General features: G+C 37.0%; 1 protein-coding gene across 2 annotated transcripts; it reads left to right on the forward strand.

Moving 5' to 3' along the window:
• Positions 1–2,926: 2,926 nt before the first annotated feature.
• Positions 2,927–27,812, forward strand: LOC132563333 (uncharacterized). Of its 2 annotated transcripts, none has more exons than XM_060228094.1 (3): positions 2,927–2,966; positions 17,459–17,536; positions 27,343–27,812. In XM_060228094.1, exons 2-3 carry the CDS (start codon positions 17,467–17,469, stop codon positions 27,567–27,569), a joined length of 297 nt encoding a protein of 98 aa, XP_060084077.1. In that variant the 5' UTR covers positions 2,927–2,966; positions 17,459–17,466; the 3' UTR covers positions 27,570–27,812. The 2 variants fall into 2 exon arrangements, with proteins under 2 accessions (XP_060084077.1, XP_060084076.1); XM_060228093.1 differs by lacking the exon at positions 2,927–2,966 and adding an exon at positions 13,201–13,285.
• The last annotated feature ends 4 nt before the right edge of the window (positions 27,813–27,816 follow it).

Here is a 27,816-nt window from a genome sequence, read left to right on the forward strand (position 1 = left end):
AGTAGAGCAGGAAAAGACAACTTTTATATAACTGAGCTGATCATTAAGGCTGCAGTGCCTCTTGTTGATACAGGGTCCTATATAGTTTGAACATAATAGTCAGCGTATGATCAGAATCCCTCACGTTATACCAAGATGAATAGCAATATGCTATAAAATGTACATGTTTTATGATCAGATGAAAATGTAATCCGTGATCGAATGCTCCATTTCTGTGCACTTTGAATATTCATCCCCAAAAAGTCATAACTTAGTTGAACAGTAATAATTGTTTTTCAAATTGGAACAATCTCATTCATAAATGTTACAAGAGTTGCGGAACACTACGTCGGATGATGTCATAGAAACGCAATTGCCTTCCACCTAGCCGTCCGGGGTTCGATTACCGAAATGGACGTGGGTGTCGGGTGGCGCAGCTGTAACGCACTCGCCTTTCACCTAGCCGATTCCCGGAACGGACGTGAGAAGGTAAGGGGTCACCTGCCCGACCACGTGGGTTTTCCCCGGGTACTCCGGTTTCCTCCCACAATAAGAGCCCTCGCGCGCTTACATCCGGGCCAACAAGAGTGATTGATATAATTTAACATAACTTGTTTCGCAATTGTTGTAACATAAATAAAGCTTATATTTAAAAAATAGATGTGAAAAGGTATGGGGTCACCTGCCTGACCACGTGGGTTTTCCCCGCGTATTCTGGTTTCCTCCCACAATAAGACCCTCGCGCGCTTCCACCCGGACCAACGATAATTATTTATATAAGTTTTGAAGACTTGTTTCGCAATTGTTTTAAAATAGATAAAGTTTATTACTCAGTTGTTTATTTGTTGACGCGGGTTTATTCTGTTACCGTCCATAACAAAACTGAATCGTTAATACACATATAGGACAGTACACTTACAAATAGCAGCACCGTCTAAAAATCATTTTGAAAAAAAAAACACGGTCTAATTTTACTCTAGATTTATCATTTATTTTTACCCACGGTTTAACTTAACTAAAGGTTTAACTCACCTTGAAAAGAATGCTCTCCCGGTTAAACTCCGTTAACGGTTGAAGTCACTTTAAATTTAATCCTGTCTACGGTTTCACTCTCCTTGAATTTAATATCGCCCATAGTTAAACTCAACTAGCGGTTTAGTTCATATTGAATTTCCTGCGTACAGTTAAACTCAACTAGCGGTTGAACTCACATTGAATTTCCTGCCCACAGTTTAATTCAACTAGCAGTTTAACTCACATTGAATTTCCTGCCCACAGTTTAACTAAACTAACAGTTTAGCCCACATTGAATTTCCTGCCCTCAGTTTAACTCAACTAGCGGTTTAACTCACATTGAATTTCCTGTCCACAGTTTAACTCAACTAGCAGTTTAACTCACATTGAATTTCTGGCAATACTTTAACTCAACTAGCAGTTTAACTCACATTGGATTTCCTGCCCACAGTTTAACTCAACTAGCAGTTTAACTCACATTGAATTTCCTGTCCACAGTTTAACTCAGCTATTGGTTTAATTCACATTGAATTTCCTGCCCTCAGTTTAACTCAACTAGTTGTTAAACTCACATTGAATTTCTGGCAATACTTTAACTCAACTAGCAGTTTAAGTCATATTGAATTTCCTGCCCACAGTTAAACTTCACTTACTGAGTTGCTTCTATCTTTGTTTCTGTGCAGCTCCGAGTTTGATTATCATCACAATTGATATTTGTGTACGCTACATTTGGTTTACCTCTATAACCACAGTTCAGGTTTATAGATGATTTATCTCCCCTGACTGTTAAACCGTGTTCATGGTTTAGCTTTGCCCAAAGTTTAACTCAACTTAGAGACAACCAATGTTCGCAGGTTAACTACATCAAATTTATTACCATACTTACGGTTTAACAAGACTGTGTATATTGGAACTTAACGCTCTATACAAATGTATAACTCAGCGGTTGTGCAAAATTCAACTCATCTCACAAATTGACTAAATCTTTAATCCAATTCGACTCACAGTTTACTCAACTCACAGTTGAATTCTGCTCATTGTTTAACTTTTGTCATTTTAAACCTATTAAATAGGTTTAAATGATTTAAAACAGATAAAGTTAGTTTGACATGACAATATACCTACATGCCGTATTATAGCCACGCAGACCAGTAATTATACTTTACTAATTCAGGTATATGACAAGTGTGCGAGGTGCTTCCAATAAACTTGGTTTGAGTCCTTCTTTGTATTTAACCCCGGTAAATACTAACCAAAGTACACCGCTCGGTTAGAAAGGTATTCTATTTATCTCGATCGATTGAGTGTAAGACTGCTCAGCCAGAAGTCCCGGGTTCGAATCCTAGAATTACTAAATTCATTCTTCCACATTTCCCCGGTACTCAAAAATCTGTCGCTTACGAATCGATTTTTTTCCAAATACCAGCAAGAAATACCCGTCCTTTCCCAATATTTTCCTATATTTACATTAATATTCTGTTTAAGTTATTTTCTAATTCTGCCTTCTTTCCAGAACCCATTATCTGAATTTAGGGGACACGAACACCTTGTTCTTGCCCTCGGTACTTCCCTTAAGTTTCTAGGACACACACACTTGCCCACGTGACTGTCCCGTAGTCCATAATCCGACCGATTCAAGCGCTAAAGAAGAGAAAAGTTGCCAATTAGTTTTAATAGTTATGTCCGGTAACCTCCCTGGATCAATGTATATAAAAAAAAAAACAATCTCTCCTAGTACCTCTTCCAATACATAACATGATAACAGTGAGGTATGAAGTATTACCGCACAGTTCCATCCCTGGTGATACAGGTTTGACTAGATAAGTATTACCCTGCTGTGAGAGGTTTGGTTCCTAGTCGGATCCGTACCCCATTTCCTAGCCGGTATATTGCTCTCCCAGCGTGTCGACACACCTCTCATTTCTCTTTTACCTACGTAGTCGGACGGCGGTGTGGGCCTACCAGTAGATTAGGTAAGTAATTACGTACTTTTGTTTGTCAGTATTAATTTTCTGTCGTTCATTATTTCTATTCTATACAATGTACATTGGAAACATTTTTTCAGCATTCCTATTCGTAATTAATTGTTTGCTCGTTTTCTTAATAATTACACATCATATTTTGATGTTATTTTTTGTTCGCAGAATTTAAACATTCGATTTCACAATAAGCAGCTCGGTATATATTATTGTAATTTGATTTTATATCGTAGGTATATCATATTAAATATGCATGATATAAGGTTTTCTTGTATTCAAAAACTTTTCTTCGGACAGCAAATATTATTGATGTGTGACTTATATGAACGTCAATATCAAATATTAGAAATGGCAGAAAAATAATGTGGATTGCAGATCGGATTTATATAGTCAGGACTATTAGAATTAATCTTACGGTGAAATTTCGATTGTTATTTTCAAATCTTAATAATCTTCATTTTTCACAACAATGCCACACCAAAATTCTTTCTCGGTCAGTTGCCCCGAGTCTTGTTAGAGAACATGTGATTGTTTCGAGAGATTGACCGCCCGTGCATCGGGCTACATTGTGTATTGATGGAGTGGTGCTGTCTGGCGGGAGGAGTTGAGATACCAAACATAACAAGACAGAACATCGGCACGAGCTGTAAAGATTTCACATTTTTCCTACCAACGCTCCCCTATAAAGTTTTTTTTTAGACACATACACATTTATCACGTTCTAAAATAGTACGATGCCGTACTAGTCAAGAACTAGGTTCTTACATTGGTTAATTTATCTGTAGAAAAAACCTCGACATTTGAAAACGATCGTCGTTATTTTATGTGAAGTTTACAGTTAGAAAAGGATGTAAGATTTGTCCTTAAGAATGTCTATACTAATTCCATGAGATGTTCCTACATAAATGTATATAATTTATATCTAAAATGTGATTCTCGTATATATCGAGTCGCAAACGAATCTCTACTAGAGTTGTCGTTTCGTACAGCAGGGTACCGCAATACACTCCAGGAGACATTGAATCGGAACCATATCTTACCTTCCGACATAAAATGGATAACTGAACCGTGACAAAAACTTCGCTCATCACTCATTCTAGAACGAACCAATATGAGTGATGACATAAAAAAATCCATTGGCAATGGATGGTGCAAAGTGCAACAGAAAACAAACTCTCTGTAAAAAACGTTGATTGGTTTTACTGGTCCAAGGGATATGGCAGCATCATTCTTACAAGGAAAGTTAATTAAACAATAAGAATATTTACCCCTAACAGAACCCGGCATTTATTTGTAAATCTACACGTAATATATTTGCAGAGTGGTAGAAAAGGCTAGTCGATTTGGAGTCTATTCGATCCATTATCCGAATTTATACTTCTTAGTGTAGCAAAATCTCACGCTCCTGTAAAAAGTTTAAACGCTCTGCCATTATTTCACAGCTCATTATGATGAGAAAACATAACTTGTGTCTTTGACTCACGTGGCAGCTTTTGTTTAAGAAAAAGCATCAAAGTATCAGCGGCTCGGGTACGTAATCAATAATGTCTGTCGGAACCCGAGATAATTTCCGATTTTTTTTCACCTCTGTCAGGGAACAGCAGTAATACAGCATTTGAAAGAAGTCATTTTTGCACACAAAACGAACAGTCTCGGCTCGTTTGGGTAATTCTCGTGCATATTACCATCGTGTTGATTGTAAATGCAGACAAACAAAAGGGAAATTATGAACAATAACTGACAACTCTGCCTTGACGCCCTGGTACCCAGCTGTTACAACTAGTTATAAACTAGTTTGATTAATGTGCTGACCGATGGAAACACGCGCTCATGCACGTGGTGACGGTGCAATAAAAATACGACTTACTAAGTGATAAGAAACTTGATTTTAAGCTGTCGGTACGCGAATGAATTTTCCATATCTATGGCGTCATGTCTAATGGGAGGTCAGTGTAGCATGTGTTGTTACCAGGTGGTCAGTCATCAAACATCCAGTCGATTTTCGTCAATAGACAAGTCCGCTGCGTCGATGCTCTAGTAAGAAAACCATAGGATATAAGCGTTTCAGCAAAAAGGAATGTCGACACTCCGGGTCAGGGAAGTTTGATAATGCATTGGCCGGCAAGAATGTTTCGTGTATGTCAAGACAACTTACTGAGTAGGGTGAAAGAGAACAGGTTTATTCCGAGGATTTCCCATGTCAAAAATGCCCCACATCTACGTTGCATCTGTAGCTGAATTTCGATAACACTACAAATTCCTACTTTATTCGAAGTGATTGTCGATATAGTGTCCGTAAACAAGTAGGATCATTTTGAGTACAGAGTCTTCTTAAACTGAAAGAGACAACGTGACAAACTTTTGGATCCGCAACAAGGTGTAATATAGATGACATATATATATATCTTAGACACCTAACCTATAACGAATAGTATATGGTCTGTTTAGTCCAGAACATTAATACAGTGTACGGTATATGGTCTGTTTAGTCAACATTGATACAGTGTACAGTATATGGTCTGTTTAGTCCTGTACATTGATACAGTGTACAGTATATGGTCTGTTTAGTCCTGAACATTGATACAGTGTACAGTATATGGTCTGTTTAGTCCTGTACATTGATACAGTGTACAGTATATGGTCTGTTTAGTCCTGAACATTGATACAGTGTACAGTATATGGTTAGTCTGTTTAGTCCTGAACATTGAAACAGTGTACAGTATATGGTCTGTTTAGTCCTGAACATTGATACAGTGTACAGTATATGGTCTGTTTAGTCCTGAACATTGATACAGTGTACAGTATATGGTCTGTTTAGTCCTGTACATTGATACAGTGTACAGTATATGGTCTGTTTAGTCCTGAACATTGATACAGTGTACGGTATATGGTCTGTTTAGTCCTGTACATTGATACAGTGTACAGTATATGGTCTGTTTAGTCCTGAACATTGATACAGTGTACAGTATATGGTCTGTTTAGTCCTGAACATTGATACAGTGTACGGTATATGGTCTGTTTAGTCCTGAACATTGATACAGTGTACGGTATATGGTCTGTTTAGTCATGTACATTGATACAGTGTACGGTATATGGTCTGTTTAGTCCTGTACATTGATACAGTGTACGGTATATGGTCTGTTTAGTCCTGAACATTGATACAGTGTACGGTATATGGTCTGTTTAGTCCTGTACATTGATACAGTGTACAGTATATGGTCTGTTTAGTCCTGAACATTGATACAGTGTACAGTATATGGTCTGTTTAGTCCTGAACATTGATACAGTGTACGGTATATGGTCTGTTTAGTCCTGAACATTGATACAGTGTACGGTATATGGTCTGTTTAGTCCTGAACATTGATACAGTGTGCGGTATATGGTCTGTTTAGTCCTGAACATTGATACAGTGTGCGGTATATGGTCTGTTTAGTCCTGAACATTGATACAGTGTACGGTATATGGTCTGTTTAGTCCTGAACATTGATACAGTGTACGGTATATGGTCTGTTTAGTCCTGAACATTGATACAGTGTACGGTATATGGTCTGTTTAGTCCTGAACATTGATACAGTGTACGGTATATGGTCTGTTTAGTCCTGAACATTGATACAGTGTACGGTATATGGTCTGTTTAGTCCTGAACATTGATACAGTGTACAGTATATGGTCTGTTTAGTCCTGAACATTGAAACAGTGTACGGTATATGGTCTGTTTAGTCCTGAACATTGAAACAGTGTACGGTATATGGTCTGTTTAGTCCTGAACATTGATACAGTGTACGGTATATGGTCTGTGTAGTCCTGAACATTGATACAGTGTACGGTATATGGTCTGTTTAGTCCTGAACATTGATACAGTGTACGGTATATGGTCTGTTTAGTCCTGAACATTGATACAGTGTACGGTATATGGTCTGCTTAGTCCTGAACATTGATACAGTGTACGGTATATGGTCTGTGTAGTCCTGAACATTGATACTGTGTACGGTATATGGTCTGTGTAGTCCTGAACATTGATACTGTGTACGGTATATGGTCTGTTTAGTCCTGAACATTGATACTGTGTACGGTATATGGTCTGTTTAGTCCTGAACATTGATACAGTGTGCGGTAAATGATCTGTTTAGTCCTGAACATTGATACAGTGTACAGTATATGGTCTGTTTAGTCCTGAACATTGAAACAGTGTGCGGTATATGGTCTGTTTAGTCCTGAACATTGATACAGTGTACGGTTTATGGTCTGTTTAGTCCTGAACATTGATACAGTGTACAGTATATGGTCTGTTTAGTCCTGAACATTGAAACAGTGTACAGTATATGGTCTGTTTAGTCCTGAACATTGATACAGTGTACAGTATATGGTCTGTTTAGTCCTGTACACTGAAACAGTGTGCGGTATATGGTCTGTTTAGTGCTGAACATTGAAACAGTGTACAGTATATGGTCTGTTTAGTTCGGTATTGCTTTATCGTCGGTGACGGACGGATACAATGAACAATATGTAGGACTTTTGTTTGATCTCGCTAGGTGTAATTTCGCGCTTAGCTTGCGTTACATAAGTAGTACAGATGTGGATGTATATTCAATGTACGTGGTTCTAAAGTTTCGTTAATTACACATAATAAACAATGTGTCTATTGTTTCTGGTTAACTTTTGTTAAGTAGTGGTTAAAGCCTGTGTGACTTTACTATTCATCAACATGGAATAAAATATACATTGTAAGAAATACTCTTAGCCGGCTCCAAATCCAAATTGTAAGAGGAACTTCGTGTATATTAAGCCTTTCCAGAAATGTTACCGATTCCTCTGATTTTTCACCGTGCAGATTTATAAATATAATTGTAAACAGAGAGCCACGACCGAAGGCACGTAGGAATGAGGGGGTGTTGAGAGAAACTAGCCGGCTTCTATAATTATATCCACGTTATGCCTATCACTTGTTAAATTCATAAAAATATCGACTGTGTGTTGGGAACTGGTTGCTTATGACCCAATAAGTCACCTTAATCTTTGGCAATCGCTGAACGCTGTTAGCACGCGCTCCCTTGGAATCTATTGGATGGGTTCACTTCATTAACACGAGAGCGAGGCTTAACTCGGTTAATTGAAATTCCAGATTGCTGTAATCAAACGGAACTTGATTCATCTGAAAATAGATAAATATCTTTATCAATAAACCAAAATATTATTTCAGACATATATACTATCATTATCGTGATCCTACCAGACCTTATCAAGAAGTTGTTTATAGAACAATTAGCGTATTAAGAACTAATACACAAACAGGAAAACGATTAGAGTCAGAAGTGTTAAACACCTATAAAGGGTTCCTCGCTCTGAAGGAACGGTTTTAGGGTAATATATCACATACTCAATACTTCTTCAAAGATAACTGGTGACAGTAAGTTCTTAAACAAAATTACATAGTTTACATAGTAAACGGTTTAGTACATGTATAATTACACGTCGAGATTACACAGGTCAATCTCCATCTATTATGACTACAGACTTCGGTGTGGACTAATATCGAAGTTAGTCCATCTCTTTCCATTATCTCATATCCTTAAAATATATTATTGTATTTATCTCCTTTACATGTGTTTTGTTCTTGTTTCCCTCTGACGATTATCTTCCTTGGTCACGTGGTTATTAAAGTCCGTTATATTTACACTAAAACCATTAACTAATATGTTTTTTTTCGGTCGACGATAGGTACATTAATCAACTCGTTGTAATTAACCTCGTGATACACATACTCATTCATAGATATATCTTTGACTACCCCGTGTTGAGTACATTTGACCATGTACTTATACTGAAGGTGAATTACTGAAAATTCTTCGTTCCGTCAGCAACCTGTCTTACTGGGAATTGTAAAGTAGTGTAAATGATGAGTTTAAGATTGAAGTTGGAATAAACGTATTGATGCTGACGTCAAAAGAAAAAAAAAACTTGTCTGTAAGACGTATTTCGGGGAGATTAATGCGAGTTTGAAGATATCAACTGAATAACTAGTACTTTGTAGTTGGTGTTCCAAGAGTTTTGCACGAAGTTAATCATTTAATATGTGCAATGAAATAGGTTCACTGTGTACTGTAAAGTTTCCTGTCGGCATTAAAGACGTCTGTTACCTGTTTCAGACTCTGCTGTCACATTCCGTGGCGTTGATTGAACCTCCCCCGCTCGTAAAATAGAGCTGTACTTATACCACAAAGTCAGGCATCGTATCGATTCGACACGTCAAGTTACCAGCAATTATATAGCCTAGGAATTTTGAGTGGAAATACATGATTCTATTGGATATATAGGTCCCCGCCGGTTCTAACATGGTTACTCGGTTTGCTTGTATATTTCAGCACTGAACTAGATAATAAATATTGGATTAATAACTTCAACTTTTAGATCAAATTATTCCGTAGACGTTATAACTATGGACAAACAATCCATAGCTTCCACATAAAACACTGAATGATTCCTCTCATCTCAAGGACCCTCACAAAACAAGATCGGAGAATCCCTCACAAAAAACAAGACCAATAATCCTTCCAAACCAAGGTCAAATAATTCCTCCCAAACCAAGGTCAAATAATTCGTAACAAAAACGAATAATTCCTTCCAAATTAAGACCTCATAGTTCCCCACGCATTTGTTGACGATAGTAAATAATAGTTATACAATTTGATGTAAATTTGTTAAGAAATGTTATGAAAAACAGGGTTGTTACAACTTTAACAGGAATGTGTAACTATAAGTACTTTCAACAAATCCAGAATGTCTTGGAAAACAAATAGTCATATGTTTAATGTCCATCAGTCTGATTTAACTAGGGTCTGCTCAGACAGACAATTGTTTATAGTGTTGTTTACTAAACACATATTTCCATAGCCATGTGGGTAATATTGTACAGAGTTAATTTGTAGGTACGTATCATTTGGGTAAGTGTTTTTGATTCATTTTAACTTATTTTCATTATTATCGTTAAACAGACTTACTAAAAAATACAAACAAGGCATTTGTGATGTAGGGCAAGCAGTCGAGTACTCTAGAGATTTAAGCGGAAACGTATTTGCATAGCAAGCACGAGCTGCCTACAAGTGCACTCACATGCTTGTACATCCAATTGAAAAATGCATGGAATGAGTTATTTAAGTGGTTTCTTTTTCTGTTTAATTAACTGTGTCAATGGTAGCAAACGGAGATAAATAATGCGGATACCGTTGTGTTTCAGACGCCTTACTGGTGTTAGGTATTTTGTGGATGTTTATTCTGCTATCAATATCTATGGATAAATTGTTTATCTTAAACGATTTCAAACACCTTGGTACTAAATTTAGACTATCATGATCAGCAGATATATATCATCTTCAGTTTATATCAAACATATACCTGATCATTTGATCATTCATGCGTAAATCCTCTATGATGACGCAGAGTAAACAAAAAAAAAAAAATAAGATAATATCCTGCAAATGTATGCAGGCAACAGACATGTTCCAGAAATGTAGATAATTTCTATATAAACATGGCTGTTACGAATCAATTTAAATTTTGTGAAAGGAAGAACGTGAGAGATGTAATCGGAGAGATAAGGCGATATTTCTAGAGTTTTACTAGTTAGACAACTTTCATCACCGTTTTGAAATTGCCTTTCTTAATACTTTTAACACTGAGTATTTTTCTACCATATGCGTTTCAGAAAACTGCTATAATTTATAACAAGTTACTAATCACACAGTAGTCTTCTAGGTCCAGTAACACAATAACGTCAGACACGGTCACACAGTAGTCTTCTAGGTCCAGTATGTCCAGTAACACAATAACGTCAGACACGGTCACACAGTAGTCTTCTAGGTCCAGTAACACAATAACGTCAGACACGGTCACACAGTAGTCTTCTAGGTCCAGTAACACAATAACGTCAGACACGGTCACACAGTAGTCTTCTTGGTCCGGTAACACAATAACGTCAGGCACGGTCACACAGTAGTCTTCTAGGTCCGGTAACTCAATAACGTCAGACACGGTCACGCAGTAGTCTTCTAGGTCCGGTAATACAATAAAATCAGACACGGTCACACAGTAGTCTTCTAGGTCCGGTAACACAATAATGTCAGACACGGTCACACAGTAGACTTCTAGGTCCGGTAACACAATAACCTCAGACACGGTCACACAGTAGTCTTCTGTGTCCAGTAACACAATAACGTCAGACACGGTCACACAGTAGTCTTCTAGGTCCAGTAACACAATAACCTCAGACACGGTCACGCAGTAGTCTTCTATGTCCAGTAACACAATAACGTCAGACACGGTCACACAGTAGTCTTCTAGGTCCAGTAACACAACAACGTCAGACACGGTCAAACAGTAGTCTTCTGGGTCCAGTAACACAATAACGTCAGACACGGTCACACAGTAGTCTTCTAGGTCCAGTAACACAATAACGTCAGACACGGTCACACAGTAGTCTTCTAGGTCCAGTAACACAATAACGTCAGACACGGTCACACAGTAGACTTCTAGGTCCGGTAACACAATAACGTCAGACACGGTCACACAGTAGTCTTCTAGGTCCAGTAACACAATAACGTCAGACACGGTCACACAGTAGTCTTCTAGGTCCGGTAACACAATAACGTCAGACACGGACACACAGTAGTCTTCTTGGTCCGGTAACACAATAACGTCAGGCACTGTCACACAGTAGTCTTCTAGGTCCGGTAACACAATAACGTCATACACGGTCACACAGTAGTCTTCTAGGTCCGGTAACACAATAATGTCAGACACGGTCACACAGTAGACTTCTAGGTCCGGTAACACAATAACCTCAGACACGGTCACACAGTAGTCTTCTATGTCCAGTAACACAATAACGTCAGACACGGACACACAGTAGTCTTCTAGGTCCAGTAACACAATAATGTCAGACACGGTCACACAGTAGTCTTCTAGGTCCAGTAACACAATAACGTCAGACACGGTCACACAGTAGTCTTCTAGGTCCGGTAATACAATAACCTCAGACACGGTCAAACAGTAGTCTTCTAGGTCCAGTAACACAATAACGTCAGACACGGTCACACAGTAGTCTTCTAGGTCCAGTAACACAATAATGTCAGACACGGTCACACAGTGATCCTAAACGGACGTCGATACCAATGTATCAAGCCGCGACACGAACTGAAAGCGATCCCTAATATTAATGTGTTTTTTTCCCATTTAATATCCTAGAACCGATTGTTTCAAAGATGGCTGCGATATCTTACTCGGTAGAGCATTACGCTTTTGCAACCTTACCTGTGACGACTTGTGTCTCATTGAGATATCGGACGATCCTGTGCTGTTATTGTTATGTCCTTGAGAAAGACATAACGTCAATTATCCTACCTGCCCTGGATATCACGTGTCGGAGCTCTCGCTTGATGACCATCAAGTCACCAGTTATAAAGTTATATAAGGGGACAACACCTCAAAATGACTCTTGTTTGTTCAGGGGGCGAAAAATTCAGTAAATAAACGACATAAGATCACCTAAGCTGGTCCGTAAAATACAACAACTGGTGTTAGATATCGTTAGCATGTTTTGTAGTCTAAATATTATACTACCAAATTTGCCGTTATCTATCAAAAGTTTATACTTCCATATTTTTGTACGGGGAGGTATTAGGGAGTCTTTGTTCGCCAGTATAGGTCGCAAACTAGTCGCTTGGTTCCTTTCTATCCTGTTCATAAACAAACTTAGTTACCTCTTTGACTAGAGCACACAATCCACAAACTTAGGTTTCCTTGCGATCTTGGCATTTGAATACAAAGCCTCGATATCGTAATTAAACATGGCGTATGCTGTCAAATTCAAAGAACTACATTCCTATTGCCCTGTTCTCTCGTCGGGTCGCGATACTTGCATGCAAACCCAACATGTATTCCTGTTAAATTTCGCGTAAACCTGTCACCATGCTGACACGGCAAATGTAGCATTTACATTCTCTTGTAGTTGGTGTAACGCGTATCTGATGGACAAAGTGACAGTTCTGTAGACGCTGAGAACGAGGCTATTACAGAACATAGTACTAAATCTATTTCCGTTTATTACGATATCACGGAACAACACACGTGATTTGGCGAGTTTTGTAATTGCGAACGAGATGATAACGCTAATTGTGTAAGGTTTGTGTTGTGGCCATGTTTCAATGCGGCTTGTGTTAGATAAATGATTACGTCAGGACACAGTGGCGTTTATACCAGAACACGTACTTACACCATGTCGTTGATGCAGTAATTCTGGTGAGCAACAATATATTTAGGTAAGAACAGGTCTACGAATAGACCTTCGTGAGCCCTAAACGCCTGCTAATTAACACTATTTAATTCATCCCTGATATGTGTGAGGTTCTCGTGCTTGTAATGTAGAAAAGAAGAAACTTTTTCCTTGTAACTTGTCAAAATGATATCAGAGTTATATATAGGGAAATGAAACGAAATCAGATAAGTATGTATTAGATTATCTATAACATTGCAAATATTTTATTTATTACATGTGCCAAAATAGATTCTAAGCCACAGCAAATCTCCGAGAAAATTGCAAAATAAAACTGCAAATTGCAATTCGCCAACGTTCTAAACACTTCTGTATGATATACTACAAACGTGTGTATTAGGCATGGCAAATCAAACCAGATCTTTTAAACCACTATAATCTGGTTAAGTTCAAGCAGTGAGAACATAGTGGGAACAATGATTACTGCCAGCCAATGATATTGCAGACATCATTGCGCAAAAACCACAGGTTTAGAAACATATCGTGTGATATTATCTTTTTTTACACAATGTAATGATAAGACAAAGTCGTTATTATTACTTTTCCTTTATATATAATGTAATGTTAATCGATTTCCTGGTTCGACAGTACATGTTGGAAATCTTGGTTTCTTTGGAGTATATTTGCTAAAATTTATACAGTTATTTTGCTTGGAATTTGAGTTCCATGTATCTGTGTGTCCATCACGTAGAGTACCCTGGTTTAACGGTCATTTAACAACGGGTTTTAGGTGTTTAGTGTAGAGCAGAATTCAATAGGAAGGTTTAGAGACTACTCTGAAACCAGCTGGTGGCAATTGGAATGGGTTTAGATATAGATATTTAAATCCGTGTAATTAGAAATCTGAAATCCAACAAAACGTCTGACACCCTCCAGAATTTAGTGTACTAGTCAGGTTGTACTACCCTTGTTAACTGTCATTTCTTTCAGGTCCTGGACTTATCATTCACTCTCTTAATTGATTTTAAATCGCTTTTGTTTTTATAACATCGTCATCACCATCAATCATCATCATCAACAACATATCATCATCAATTTTCTTCAGATTGTGTTGCTATGCAAGACTGACACCTAATTTCCATAATAATATTAACGTGAATGTAACATGCAATATGAATTTAACATGCTGGACCTTTTTAAATTCCTCCACACTCGTTTATACTCAATCTCTATCATCACCTTATATTTAATTTGTATTTAAGATACAGATGCTGACAAGACGTCTGTACTCTGATGGTATAATGTGATGGGTGTTACAGTTCTATACTGATTTACTACTGTATCTGTAGCACAGCCCAAACAAATATTCACTCCGTCCGGTGGGTGTTGACTTGTTCAACAGTGAACTCCGGAGAATTAATATACCAGTTTCACAATCACAGACGGAAAGCTGGTGAATCTTATATGGAGTCTTTTATATTGAACCATCATAATTGTATATTGAAATCCTGGAGGAAGGGTTTCAAATGAGATTTGATATTGACAACGATGAATGTAGTCTATATAGAGACATGTAGCACTGATGCAATTCTCAGCATTTTAACAACTTACTAACTCTCCGTACCCTTTAAGCATGTCTAAGCTAAAATTTGTTTGGACATGTCAGATCAGGTGCCATTTTTCTTCAGAACTCTTTTTATATTTACACAAACTCGTTCAGCAGCTTGTAGGTCGACAGACAGAAAATAATCTACAACAGATAAAGTCATAGGAAAGTTTGTTTATTTTAACATATTTAAAAAAAAAAGTTTTTTTTTGTCTTTCCAAGAGCTGCAGAAGACATCGTCGATGTTTTTGGTTGATATACCAGTGATTGCCGTCTATAATCTGATCTTGTGCGCCAGAACGGCGTAAATATAAGTTTTCTTTACTCTGACTCGCAGCACAGCTGTTGTATAGTATCAACTTATACAAACAGACACGATTGATGTATTACATTTTTTTCCCTGTGAGCTTAAGTCCGTCCTCGTTACTCCTCTGACCGGAGGTGAGGGTGTATATGGAGTGTACAGAAGATTAACGATTATTATGAGAGTTGGTTTTAAAAATGACAATGCACAAGTTATAAGACATTGCCATACCTTATAACACGATATTAGGTCATTAATCACAATAAGGATATTAAAAGTCCATTATAAAATGTCTGAATCTTTGGGAGAGACAGTTTCGAAAGGTAACGTCGGGCGTTTACATATTTTGTTTACATTTGAAGTAGATATGGGATTATTTTCAAAAATGTTATTACATTTTAATTTTTTAGTAGCAAAGCTGTAGAGATTGCGACAAGAGATGACCATGTATAAAGTAAGGTAACCTCTATCATTTATTTATATCTTATTTTTTTACAGACGTACGTCAGAGAAAAAATCCTAAGTAGATAAACTCTCGGTACAATATACTTAACAGGAATGTTACAGCAAACTTAACATATAAACACAGGATTAACAGTTATCAGTAAAGAAAACAAATAATTCAACTTGATTGGATTTCAAAGTCACAGATTTATATAAAACTCATGGCGGTACGGTCTGTCAGTAGACCTTAACAACACTCAAATGGTCGCAAATGTCAATCAAACGATTTAATTGATTGATTCTGGTAAGCAAATGTCAATCAAACCATTTAATTGATTGATTCTGGTAAGCATGTGTCAATTAAACGATTTAATTGATTGATTCTGGTAAGCAAATGTCAATCAAACGATTTAATTGATTGATTCTGGTAAGCAAATGTCAATCAAACGATTTAATTGATTGATTCTGGTAAGCAAATGTCAATCAAACCATTTAATTGATTGATTCTGGTAAGCAAATGTCAATCAAACCATTTAATTGATTGATTCTGGTCAGCAAATGTCAATTAAACCATTTAATTTATTGATTCTGGTCAGCAAATGTCAATTAAACCATTTAATTGATTGATTCTGGTCAGCAAATTCCAATAAATCAATCAATATTATTCAACAAATTCTAAACAATTGATCGGCTGATCCTGGGAAACACAACGAATACTCACAAATCATATGACAATAACGATCAGCCTCGCCTTAAAAGACTTAAACTGAGACAAGAAAAGTTGAAAATAGAACAAGTATTTTTCAGGGAGGGATGATAAAAGGAAGTGTCAAGATGATAGAATTTTCATAAACCTGTACAACGGTACTTGTGTTCAGAGTAAGAAGTACTTGTACACAACAGTAAGTGTTACATGCTTAAAACACTACACGTTACACATACAAAACATAAAAAATTACGTGTAAACAGTTAACGATTCTCTTGCTACACGTGATCAGCAGTAAACGTTACATAAGTATAAGTGTGAAAGTTACACGTGTATTACATTAAATTTTACACATGTATAACATTCAACGTTGTACGCGTATAGCAATAAAAATTACATCTGTATGACAGTTATAATGCATGCGTGTAACACTAAACGTTACGCGTGTATAACACTTTATATTGCATGTGTATAACAATTAAATTTACTCTCTATAACACTAAAATTACACATGTATGACAGTACATATTACACGTGTATAACATTAAAGGTTGCACGTGTATAGCAGTTAATATCATCCATGTATAACATGAAACGTTACACTTGCATAACAGTATTATTTACATCTGCACAGAAGTAAATATTACACGTGTATAACAGTTGATATTATCCATGTATAACATGATACGTTAAACTTGCATAACAGTATCATTTACATCTGCACAGAAGTAAATATTACACGTGTATAACAGTTGACGTTACACGTGTATCACTGCAAACGTTACACGTGTATAAAAGTAAACTTTACACGTGTATTACATTAAACATACACTTGTATAACAGTAAATGAAACACATGACATACGCGTATTCTATTGACCGTGACAAATATTTATAGATTGTACCATTGTAGAATTAAACTAGTTAAATGTCATTTTGAACTCGGATCCGCTTCATATATTGTTAAAAAATGTCGATATCTGTGAACGAATTATCACTTTTTATTTGCCTACCTAACGCTATTTTCTTTTAGGAAGTAATTAGAATATCACGTGATTTAACACATTTTTTTTCCAGATGAAAATGACAATGGTGGAACCTATGCTTTTATTTACCAAACCGATCACGTGGCATTAAAATTTGTGCTTTATTTTTTTCAGATTTCATCATGGACTCGCTGATTGACGGACTGGATTCCGAGAAATGGCAGGAGACTGACGAGTCCAGTCTAGGAGAAGGTATAGCTTGACTGATCTTATACTTTAACTTAATAGTTTGGAATTTATTACCCAACAACTTTATAACCCATTCGCTATAATCATAAAGTTTAAACTTGAATATATTTAACGTATTTCAATATGGCCACTATTATATCGATGTTCGTCCATTGAAACATCCTAATCGGGAGATAGGCTACCACGCATCTTTAAAAACTGTTCCTTGAATCAGTGTGGATGTGAGGGGTTTGGCCATTGTTCGGAAAAAAACGGGTACCAGGCCTGGACTGTACAGGGTGGTGACGTTGTTCGAAGTTACAGGGATCAGGCCTGGACTGTACAGGGTGATGACATTGTTCTAACTTACGGGGACCAGGTCTGGACTGTACAGGGTGATGACGTTGTTCTAACTTACGGGGACCAGGTCTGGACTGTACAGGGTGATGACGTCGTTCGAACTTACGGGGACCAGATCTGGACTGTACAGGGTGATGCCATTGTTCGAAACTATGTATCAAGTTCCGGAAATTTATGGGGACCAGATTCGTAAACTAACGGGGACCAAATAAGGCCTGTAGGGGGTGATAGCGTTATTCAAATTGAAGTAACCATTAGAAGCTTTATATTGTCTGAGAGGAATTATAATAGTGTCGTTCTAAGCTTTTAAGTGTAATATGATTATTTGGTGATGTTTGAGTGAGTCTCTGTTATTTATCATTTGGTCATCGTTTGTAATTGTTTCGGCACGCACTTAGACTGGAGGGTGGTGAAACGTGACTGCTTTGTCAATTCGTTTTCGTTTTTATCATCAGAAAACGTATTCACGAAGGAAGGGACCAGGTTTTATGAAGCTGTATTAGTTATTAGCCATGATCCGACAAATCAAAGCTCCAACATGTTGTCTTCTTGTATTTTACCAATCTTAGTTTGATATATGATTCCAGTTAGATGGGTCAAAGTCCATTCGTAATGAGACTGGTTCCTAAATGTAGAAAGGCTTGATTCGGAAGAAAAAATCAGTTGATCGACGTTTTATTTTGTGACGGTCAAAGTTTGATTTTTCCTTTACAATAACCACAGTAATCTAATTGAACTCAAAATTGTAAACTGTTACCTGACAATTCTGAGGCCAATAACAATCCAGGAGAACCCCCTCCCCTGTTGTGAGACCAATTACAAGCCAGGAGAACCCCCATCCCTGTTGTGAGACCAATTACAAGCCAGGAGAACCCCCTCCCCAGTTGTGAGACCAATAACAATCCAGGAGAACCCCCTCCCCAGTTGTGAGACCAATAACAATCCAGGAGAACCCCCTCCCCAGTTGTGAGACCAATTACAAGCCAGGAGAACCCCCTCCCCAGTTGTGAGACCAATAACAAGCCAGGAGAACCCCCTCCCCAGTTGTGAGACCAATAACAATCCAGGAGAACCCCCTCCCCAGTTGTGAGACCAATTACAATCCAGGAGAACCCCCTCCCCAGTTGTGAGACCAATTACAAGCCAGGAGAACCCCCTCCCCAGTTGTGAGACCAATAACAATCCAGGAGAACCCCCTCCCCAGTTGTGAGACCAATTACAGAACCCCCTCCCCAGTTGTGAGGAGAACCCCCTCCCCAGTTGTGAGACCAATAACAATCCAGGAGAACCCCCTCCCCAGTTGTGAGACCAATAACAATCCAGGAGAACCCCCTCCCCAGTTGTGAGACCAATAACAATCCAGGAGAGCCCCCTCCCCAGTTGTGAGACCAATAACAATCCAGGAGAACCCCCTCCCCAGTTGTGAGACCAATTACAAGCCAGGAGAACCCCCTCCCCAGTTGTGAGACCAATTACAAGCCAGGAGAACCCCCTCCCCAGTTGTGAGACCAATAACAATCCAGGAGAACCCCCTCCCCAGTTGTGAGACCAATTACAAGCCAGGAGAACCCCCTCCCCAGTTGTGAGACCAATAACAATCCAGGAGAACCCCCTCCCCAGTTGTGAGACCAATAACAATCCAGGAGAACCCCCTCCCCAGTTGTGAGACCAATAACAATCCAGGAGAACCCCCTCCCCAGTTGTGAGACCAATTACAATCCAGGAGAACCCCCTCCCCAGTTGTGAGACCAATTACAAGCCAGGAGAACCCCCTCCCCAGTTGTGAGACCAATAACTTACAACTCCACAATCCAGAGAACTGTTGTGAAACTGTTACCAATGACAAGCCAGGAGAACCCCCTCCCCAGTTGTGAGACCAATAACAATCCAGGAGAACCCCCTCCCCAGTTGTGAGACCAATAACAATCCAGGAGAACCCCCTCCCCAGTTGTGAGACCAATTACAAGCCAGGAGAACCCCCTCCCCAGTTGTGAGACCAATTACAAGCCAGGAGAACCCCCTCCCCAGTTGTGAGACCAATAACAATCCAGGAGAACCCCCTCCCCAGTTGTGAGACCAATTACAAGCCAGGAGAACCCCCTCCCCAGTTGTGAGACCAATTACAAGCCAGGAGAACCCCCTCCCCAGTTGTGAGACCAATAACAATCCAGGAGAACCCCCTCCCCAGTTGTGAGACCAATACAAGCCAGGAGAACAAGACCAATTACCAGGAGAACCCCCTCCCCAGTTGTGAGACCAATAACAATCCAGGAGAACCCCCTCCCCTGTTGTGAGACCAATTACAAGCCAGGAGAACCCCCTCCCCAGTTGTGAGACCAATAACAATCCAGGAGAACCCCCTCCCCAGTTGTGAGACCAATAACAATCCAGGAGAACCCCCTCCCCCAGGAGAACCCCCTCCCCAGTTGTGAGACCAATAACAATCCAGGAGAACCCCCTCCCCAGTTGTGAGACCAATTACAATCCAGGAGAACCCCCTCCCCAGTTGTGAGACCAATTACAAGCCAGGAGAACCCCCTCCCCTGTTGTCTAACTTAGACTCCAAACTGTAAACTGTTACCTGACAATTTTGAGACCAATAACAATCCAGGAGAACCCCCTCCCCAGTTGTGAGACCAATTACAAGCCAGGAGAACCCCCTCCCCAGTTGTGAGACCAATAACAATCCAGGAGAACCCCCTCCCCAGTTGTCCGACTTAGACTCGAAATTGTAAACGGTTATCTAACAACTCTGAGTCCAGTTACAAGCCAGAAGGAAAGCAACACCTATTTACAACATGATAGGAATAGTTAATGAACATTGCAAATGGATTTTATAACATTATTTCATACATCTTTTGAATGCCAATAGAAAAGATAATTAAGAGAAAAGAGAAACAAACCTCATACAAAATTTGGCGTCAAAAGTAAAACACGATTCCTTTGAGTGAGAAGTGATTACTGAGAGTTAAGCCTCTTTTCTCTGACAAGGGGCGTGTCAGTGACGAGGTATATAGACCTCACGCCTCATAGTGGTATATATATATTGGATTTATTTAAGACAATGCAGTGACAGTAATTGGGAATATTTGTTGTGTGATGAATTGTTTTACACTTTCAACAATGAAGTTATATAGTTAATCAAAGAAAAGTCATCCCTAAGGGTGTGAGGAACACGAGGGGATGAGAGAGGAAATGACGGTAGATTTAAACACATGGCCTCGATCACACTGGAAGTAGACAGCCTCGTTACGATGTAGGTTTGATAAATGACCTCCCTCTTTATTTATAAACTACACAGGCCCAACTTATTCTCTTTGTATTATACAGTAAACCATACGGTAAATCTTCGATACAGATAATTATTTTTATAAAGTTTAATGATAAAACTTCGATACAGATAATTATTTTTATAAAGTTTAATGATAAAACTTCGATACAGATAATTATTTTTATAAAGTTTAATGATAAAACTTCGATACAGATAATTATTTTTATAAAGTTTAATGATGATAAAAAACTTCAGATAATTATTTTTATAAAGTTTAATTATTTAACTTCGATACAGATAATTATTTTTATAAAGTTTAATGATTAAACTTCGATACAGATCATTATTTTTATAAAGTTTAATTATTAAACTTCGATACAGATAATTATTTTTATAAATTATTTTTATAAAGTTTAATTATGATAAAACTTCGATACAGATAATTATTTTTATAAAGTTTAATTATTAAACTTCGATACAGATAATTATTTTTATAAAGTTTAATTATTAATTAAACTTCGATACAGATAATTATTTTTATAAAGTTTAATGATAAAACTTCGATACAGATAATTATTTTTATAAAGTTTAATTATTTAACTTCGATACAGATAATTATTATTTTTATAAAGTTTAATTATTATTTAACTTCGATACAGATAATTATTTTTATAAAGTTTAATTATTTTGTGACGCTATTACATCGGTCTAAAGACTTTGATTTTCCTAATTAAACAAATGATTATATATGGATAAGGGGACGTAACAAAAGAAAGTAGAAAAGAAAATACATACATGTTTGTAACATAATCTACACAGTAGTCTTATTGAAACCATTTGTAAATTTTTATTTATACAATTAAAAATCCATCAAACTAAACCTCATTATCTTCGGAGATTTCTTCATTTTGCTTCCTGCAAAATCTACACAGGTACTTCAACACATTATACGTTATGTATAGAAAGAGACGGAGAAAAGGTCAACTTGCCTAAAAACACATAACCTACAATATACACGTGCGTCAATTAATCCCCGGACGGTAAACTAAAGAAACAAACAAAGACAAAACCAACAAATAACCTTGCTGAAAGGCTTACAACATGCCGTAGTTATTCGGTGTTTTACAATGTGTTAAGTACATTCCAAACGGTTGTACCAAAACAATATACGTGCAGTACAGCCTCAATGAAACTGTGAAGTTCACTGACAACTTTACAAACCAGACGTCTGGCCTCCGATTCGTGGCTTTAATCGTCAGTCTGCTGGTCTTCAACAACGTTGTCAGTGCATGCATGTTTGACAAATATTCCGCAGTTCATTTACTATTGTGTGTTTAAAGAGTGGATCATCGCACAACAGTTTCCTAGTTTTGATTGCAATTATGATAAACTACGTTATTCAAATAGTAGTTCCTATAACACAACCAGTAGAAGATTAGAGTGTGACGTTTCGATGACTACACTGTCAACTTCATCTCATAACACAACCAGTAGAAGATTAGAGTGTGACGTTTCGATGACTACACTGTCAACTTCATCTTATAACACAACCAGTAGAAGATTAGAGTGTGACGTTTCGATGACTACACTGTCAACTTCATCTTATAACACAACCAGTAGAAGACTAGAGTGAGATGTTTTGATGACTACACTGTCACCTTCATGTTATCATACAATAGTAGAAGATTAGAGTGTGACGTTTCGATTACTACACGGTCACCTTTATCTTATAACACACCAGTAGAAGATTAGAGTGTGACAATTCGATGACTACACTGCCACCTTCGTCTGATCTTCTACTGGTTGTGTTATAAGATGAAGTTGACCGTGTAGTCATCGATACGTCACACTTTAATCTTCTACTGGTTGTGTTATAGGAACTACTATTCTATTGAAATTACCAACCCGAAGAAAATGTACAGAAACTAAGTTGTTGATTAACGCCTCATCATTAACGCTATATATTCTATTCATACAACATATTTTTTTCTTATTTTTTCGCAATTTTTATGTTGTGAAAATATAGACTTTAACTAGTCTAAAAAGCACGCGAAACGATGTAATATGACGACATCACGAACTTCGACAAGAAAGAACGACAATATAATTGGTTACATTATATAGATGTACGTGTACAACAGGCGTTGGTTACATATATAAATGTACATGTACAACAAGCGTTGGTTACATTATATAAATGTACATGTACAACAAGCGTTGGTTACATTATATAGATGTACGTGTACAACAGGCGTTGGTTACATATATAAATGTACATGTACAACAAGCGTTGGTTACATATATAAATGTACATGTACAACAAGCGTTGGTTACATGTATAAATGTACATGTACAACAAGCGTTGGTTACATTATATAAATGTACGTGTACAACAAGCGTTGGTTACATTATATAGATGTACGTGTACAACAGGCGTTGGTTACATATATAAATGTACATGTACAACAAGCGTTGGTTACATATATAAATGTACATGTACAACAAGCGTTGGTTACATGTATAAATGTACATGTACAACAAGCGTTGGTTACATATATAAATGTACGTGTACAACAAGCGTTGGTTACATTATATAAATGTACATGTACAACAAGCGTTGGTTACATATATAAATGTACGTGTACAACAAACGTTGGTTACATATATAAATGTACGTGTACAACAGGCGTTGGTTACATATATAAATGTACATGTACAACAAGCGTTGGTTACATATATAAATGTACATGTACAACAAGCGTTGGTTACATGTATAAATGTACATGTACAACAAGCGTTGGTTACATATATAAATGTACGTGTACAACAAGCGTTGGTTACATTATATAAATGTACATGTACAACAAGCGTTGGTTACATTATATAAATGTACATGTACAACAAGCGTTGGTTACATATATAAATGTACATGTACAACAAGCGTTGGTTACATGTATAAATGTACGTGTACAACAAGCGTTGGTTACATTATATAAATGTACATGTACAACAAGCGTTGGTTACATTATATAAATGTACATGTACAACAAGCGTTGGTTACATTATATAAATGTGAAACAAGCGTTGGTTACATTAAATAAATGTACAACACGCGTTGGTTACATTATATAAATGTACGTGTACAACAAGCGTTGGTTACATTATATAAATGTACATGTACAACAAGCGTTGGTTACATTATATAAATGTACGTGTACAACAAGCGTTGGTTACATTATATAAATGTACATGTACAACAAGCGTTGGTTACATTATATAAATGTACATGTACAACAAGCGTTGGTTACATTATATAAATGTGAAACAAGCGTTGGTTACATTAAATAAATGTACAACACGCGTTGGTTACATTATATAAATGTACGTGTACAACAAGCGTTGGTTACATTATATAAATGTACGTGTACAACAGGCGTTGGTTACATATATAGATGTACGTGTACAACAAGCGTTGGTTACATTATATAGATGTGAAACAAGCGTTGGTTACATTATATAAATGTACGTGTACAACAAGCGTTGGTTACATTATATAAATGTACGTGTACAACAAGCGTTGGTTACATTATATAAATGTACATGTACAACAAGCGTTGGTTACGATAAATTATGGATTATTAACGTGAACGAGATAAATTGACTGCATGTCACGTGACACGTGTAGAGTGGAATGTTACATCGTTTTACTTTATCAAATTAGTGATTTTCTATTATTTTTGTAGATACCTGTGGGGTGTAACTTTATAACTAGATATCTTACATTTCTCTTCATTTGGGGTGTTAATCAACATTGCATATTTATACAAAATTTAAAGTCGTGGAAAGACCGCGTGCGCTTTCGCAACCCTACCGGCTACCATAGATCAATGCAAACAAGTTTGGTTACTTTTATTTAGAGACTAGAGAATGTTTATGAAACCTAATTAGTCAGTGTTTATCTGGGAAATTTATAGTTAAACCTAGGTTCTATTCGCTTATATTGCTTCATTTTGACCAGTCACGTGATGTTGGACTCGTCGGCTTTTTATTTTTAAATTGTGCTACCTGAAAAGCCTTTATAGCAGCCATACAACCGCTTTGATTAATCGATTAACTACAGCTGTTAGTTAATTATTACTATACAAATAGATAGATAGGTCTCAGCTGCAACAGACTTAAAAGATACATACATATAGTGAAGATTTTCATTACATAGGTATCTATGTATCCGTCCAACACCATTATATATATAAAACAGGCGACTTATACAGGTTTACACGCATTTCAATACCAGTGGCTTTATCAAACACATCTGTTTACGTAATTCATCATCACAAATGTTTTTCACAACAAGACACCCATTCAGCACAAGTTTCAGATTTATATTAAAATATATCAGCATATATTGACGTCTGTACACGATTATATCTAATGTGTAGAATTTGTTATTTTAGTTCAAAGTTGAACAGCGAGTTCCTGATACATTCTGGTATGTTAGTAATTAATCATATCGTTGCATTTTGTTAGATATGTGTTTCTAAAGATAGATTATTGATAAAATAAAGTATTTAGGGTCCAGCTTGTTTAATCAATCAATATATAAAGTTGACGTATACATCAAGATATATGCCTAGCTCCTATCTACATATCATCATCCTCTCGTACCACCATGTAATGATTTCATAAACATTCCAGTGAGATTCCACTCATGCCAGTTCTAATACATTGCTGAATATGTCGATTATATAAAACCTAGGTACGTTAGACAGCCGCATTGAATTGAGAAATTTATCTTATTTAACACGTGAAGATGAAATCTTCAAGGTCTACTAAATGAAAACACTAAACGTATATTATATTCTTTCACAAAGTACCACGCGAAATGTTCTCGTTTGCCGGGCGGGAAATCTTAATGACAAAAAATGGCACTTTATCAATAATGTCACAAACAGTAGCATGGATACTTCTGACGTCACATATGTTCGGGAAATGATCGTCATCTTTGGAAAAAACAAAAACCCAGAAATCAGCCATTTTTAAATTTTAAATCGTATTGAATGAGTGGAATCTCACTGGAATGTTTAGGAAATCATTACATTGTGGTACGAGAGGATGATGATATGTAGATAGGAGCTAGGCATATGTCTTGATGTATACGTCAACTTTATATATTGATTGATTAAACAAGTAATAAAGTTTGCGGATAAAATCCATTTTACTGGCTGAAGCATGTGTCATCGTTATGATTAATACATACCATCACATTCCAAAGGTCAGGTTGTCGAACCTTTCACGTAAATTACAGAGATCGTCAAATCTGAAATAACTACACTATAAAACACACACTGCAGTGTTTACTTGGGTATACCTCCAAATTATCATCTTCGACAGCCTTATCACGTCAATGCTGTATCAAAAATAAATCAAAGAGGCAAACATATTATTTTTGTACCTGTACAGAAGAATATTTGTATTGGTGTATGTTTATGTATATTAAATTGCGTGCATTAGAATACTAAGATAAGGTGTAGTTAGCTTAATGTAAAAACATTACGGTACAAGAACGGATATTAAAAATCTTTATATTTACATTTGATAATTTTGAGTTCCAAAAACATTATGAAAGCAACAAAAACACGTGACCTTATACACATTGCTAGAACAAAGTCGAGTTCAACTGAATAGCCATATCATATCGAAAGCAGTAGGTGGCGCCACTTTGGCGTCGTTGACAACGTGGTAAAATAATTCAAGGAGAAAATTATTAAATTGATATGTCTCACTTATTTTGCGAATAAATTTATGTAACATTAATATCATGTCTTTACTAGTCTTTTCACATTTAAAACACATTTATATAGAATATCATCGTTGGAAACCAACGAGGATTTTTTGCTTGTTGTTAACTCAAAGCAATGTCATGGCTAATGTACATTAGAGTTGCATGCTACCATCGCTCATTAAAAGTGTTAAGATTAATGACAGGACTGTATACACGTGCGCAAACCTGATCACCAGGCGTAAGTATCGATAAATACAAACAAAAGGTTGGTAAGCTTTATCATGAGGCTATGAAACACAAGTATAGATATGAACACGTACTACTAGAGTTACCAACACGAATGTGAATTTCACAAAGGACTTTGTGTACGATTGCGATCCGTTTCTGATGCCATCATGTTTTTCTGTGTGCTTACAGGTTTTGTGACGTATCATTTGAATAGGAACCACAAACGTGTGGATACAAACAGTATCCTTGTGCTGATTGCCGTAGAGGACGGAGAAGGGAAACACGTGACCCTGGCCGGCACGAAGGCCAACAAAGATCCCCTCAAAAATATTGGTCAGTGTGACCTCAAACTAGACGCGGACGAGAAGTTCATCGTTGGTATCAACCTGGATGGTGACTGTGTTGTGTGTAAATAGGCATCGGCAGTCCTCGCTGCTCAAATATTAACAAAACAGAAAAGAACAAAAAAACTTACGTTTTCATGGTGTAAATCGATTTGACAAACATGGATATGTTTTAACATTGTTTGGTGCCGTTGGTAAATGTTTATATTTAGAGGAAATGAGAATCTGAACCTGTAGGAAAGACTATGTCTGTCAATGGTAGCTTGATAATGCGTTGCTCGTAAATAAAGACAGATGTATATATATATGATCCTATATG

Source organism: Ylistrum balloti, unplaced genomic scaffold, assembly GCF_031769215.1.
Source record: "Ylistrum balloti isolate Yb309-2 unplaced genomic scaffold, AGI_CSIRO_Ybal_v1 Utg371680, whole genome shotgun sequence".
NCBI lineage: Eukaryota > Metazoa > Mollusca > Bivalvia > Pectinida > Pectinidae > Ylistrum > Ylistrum balloti.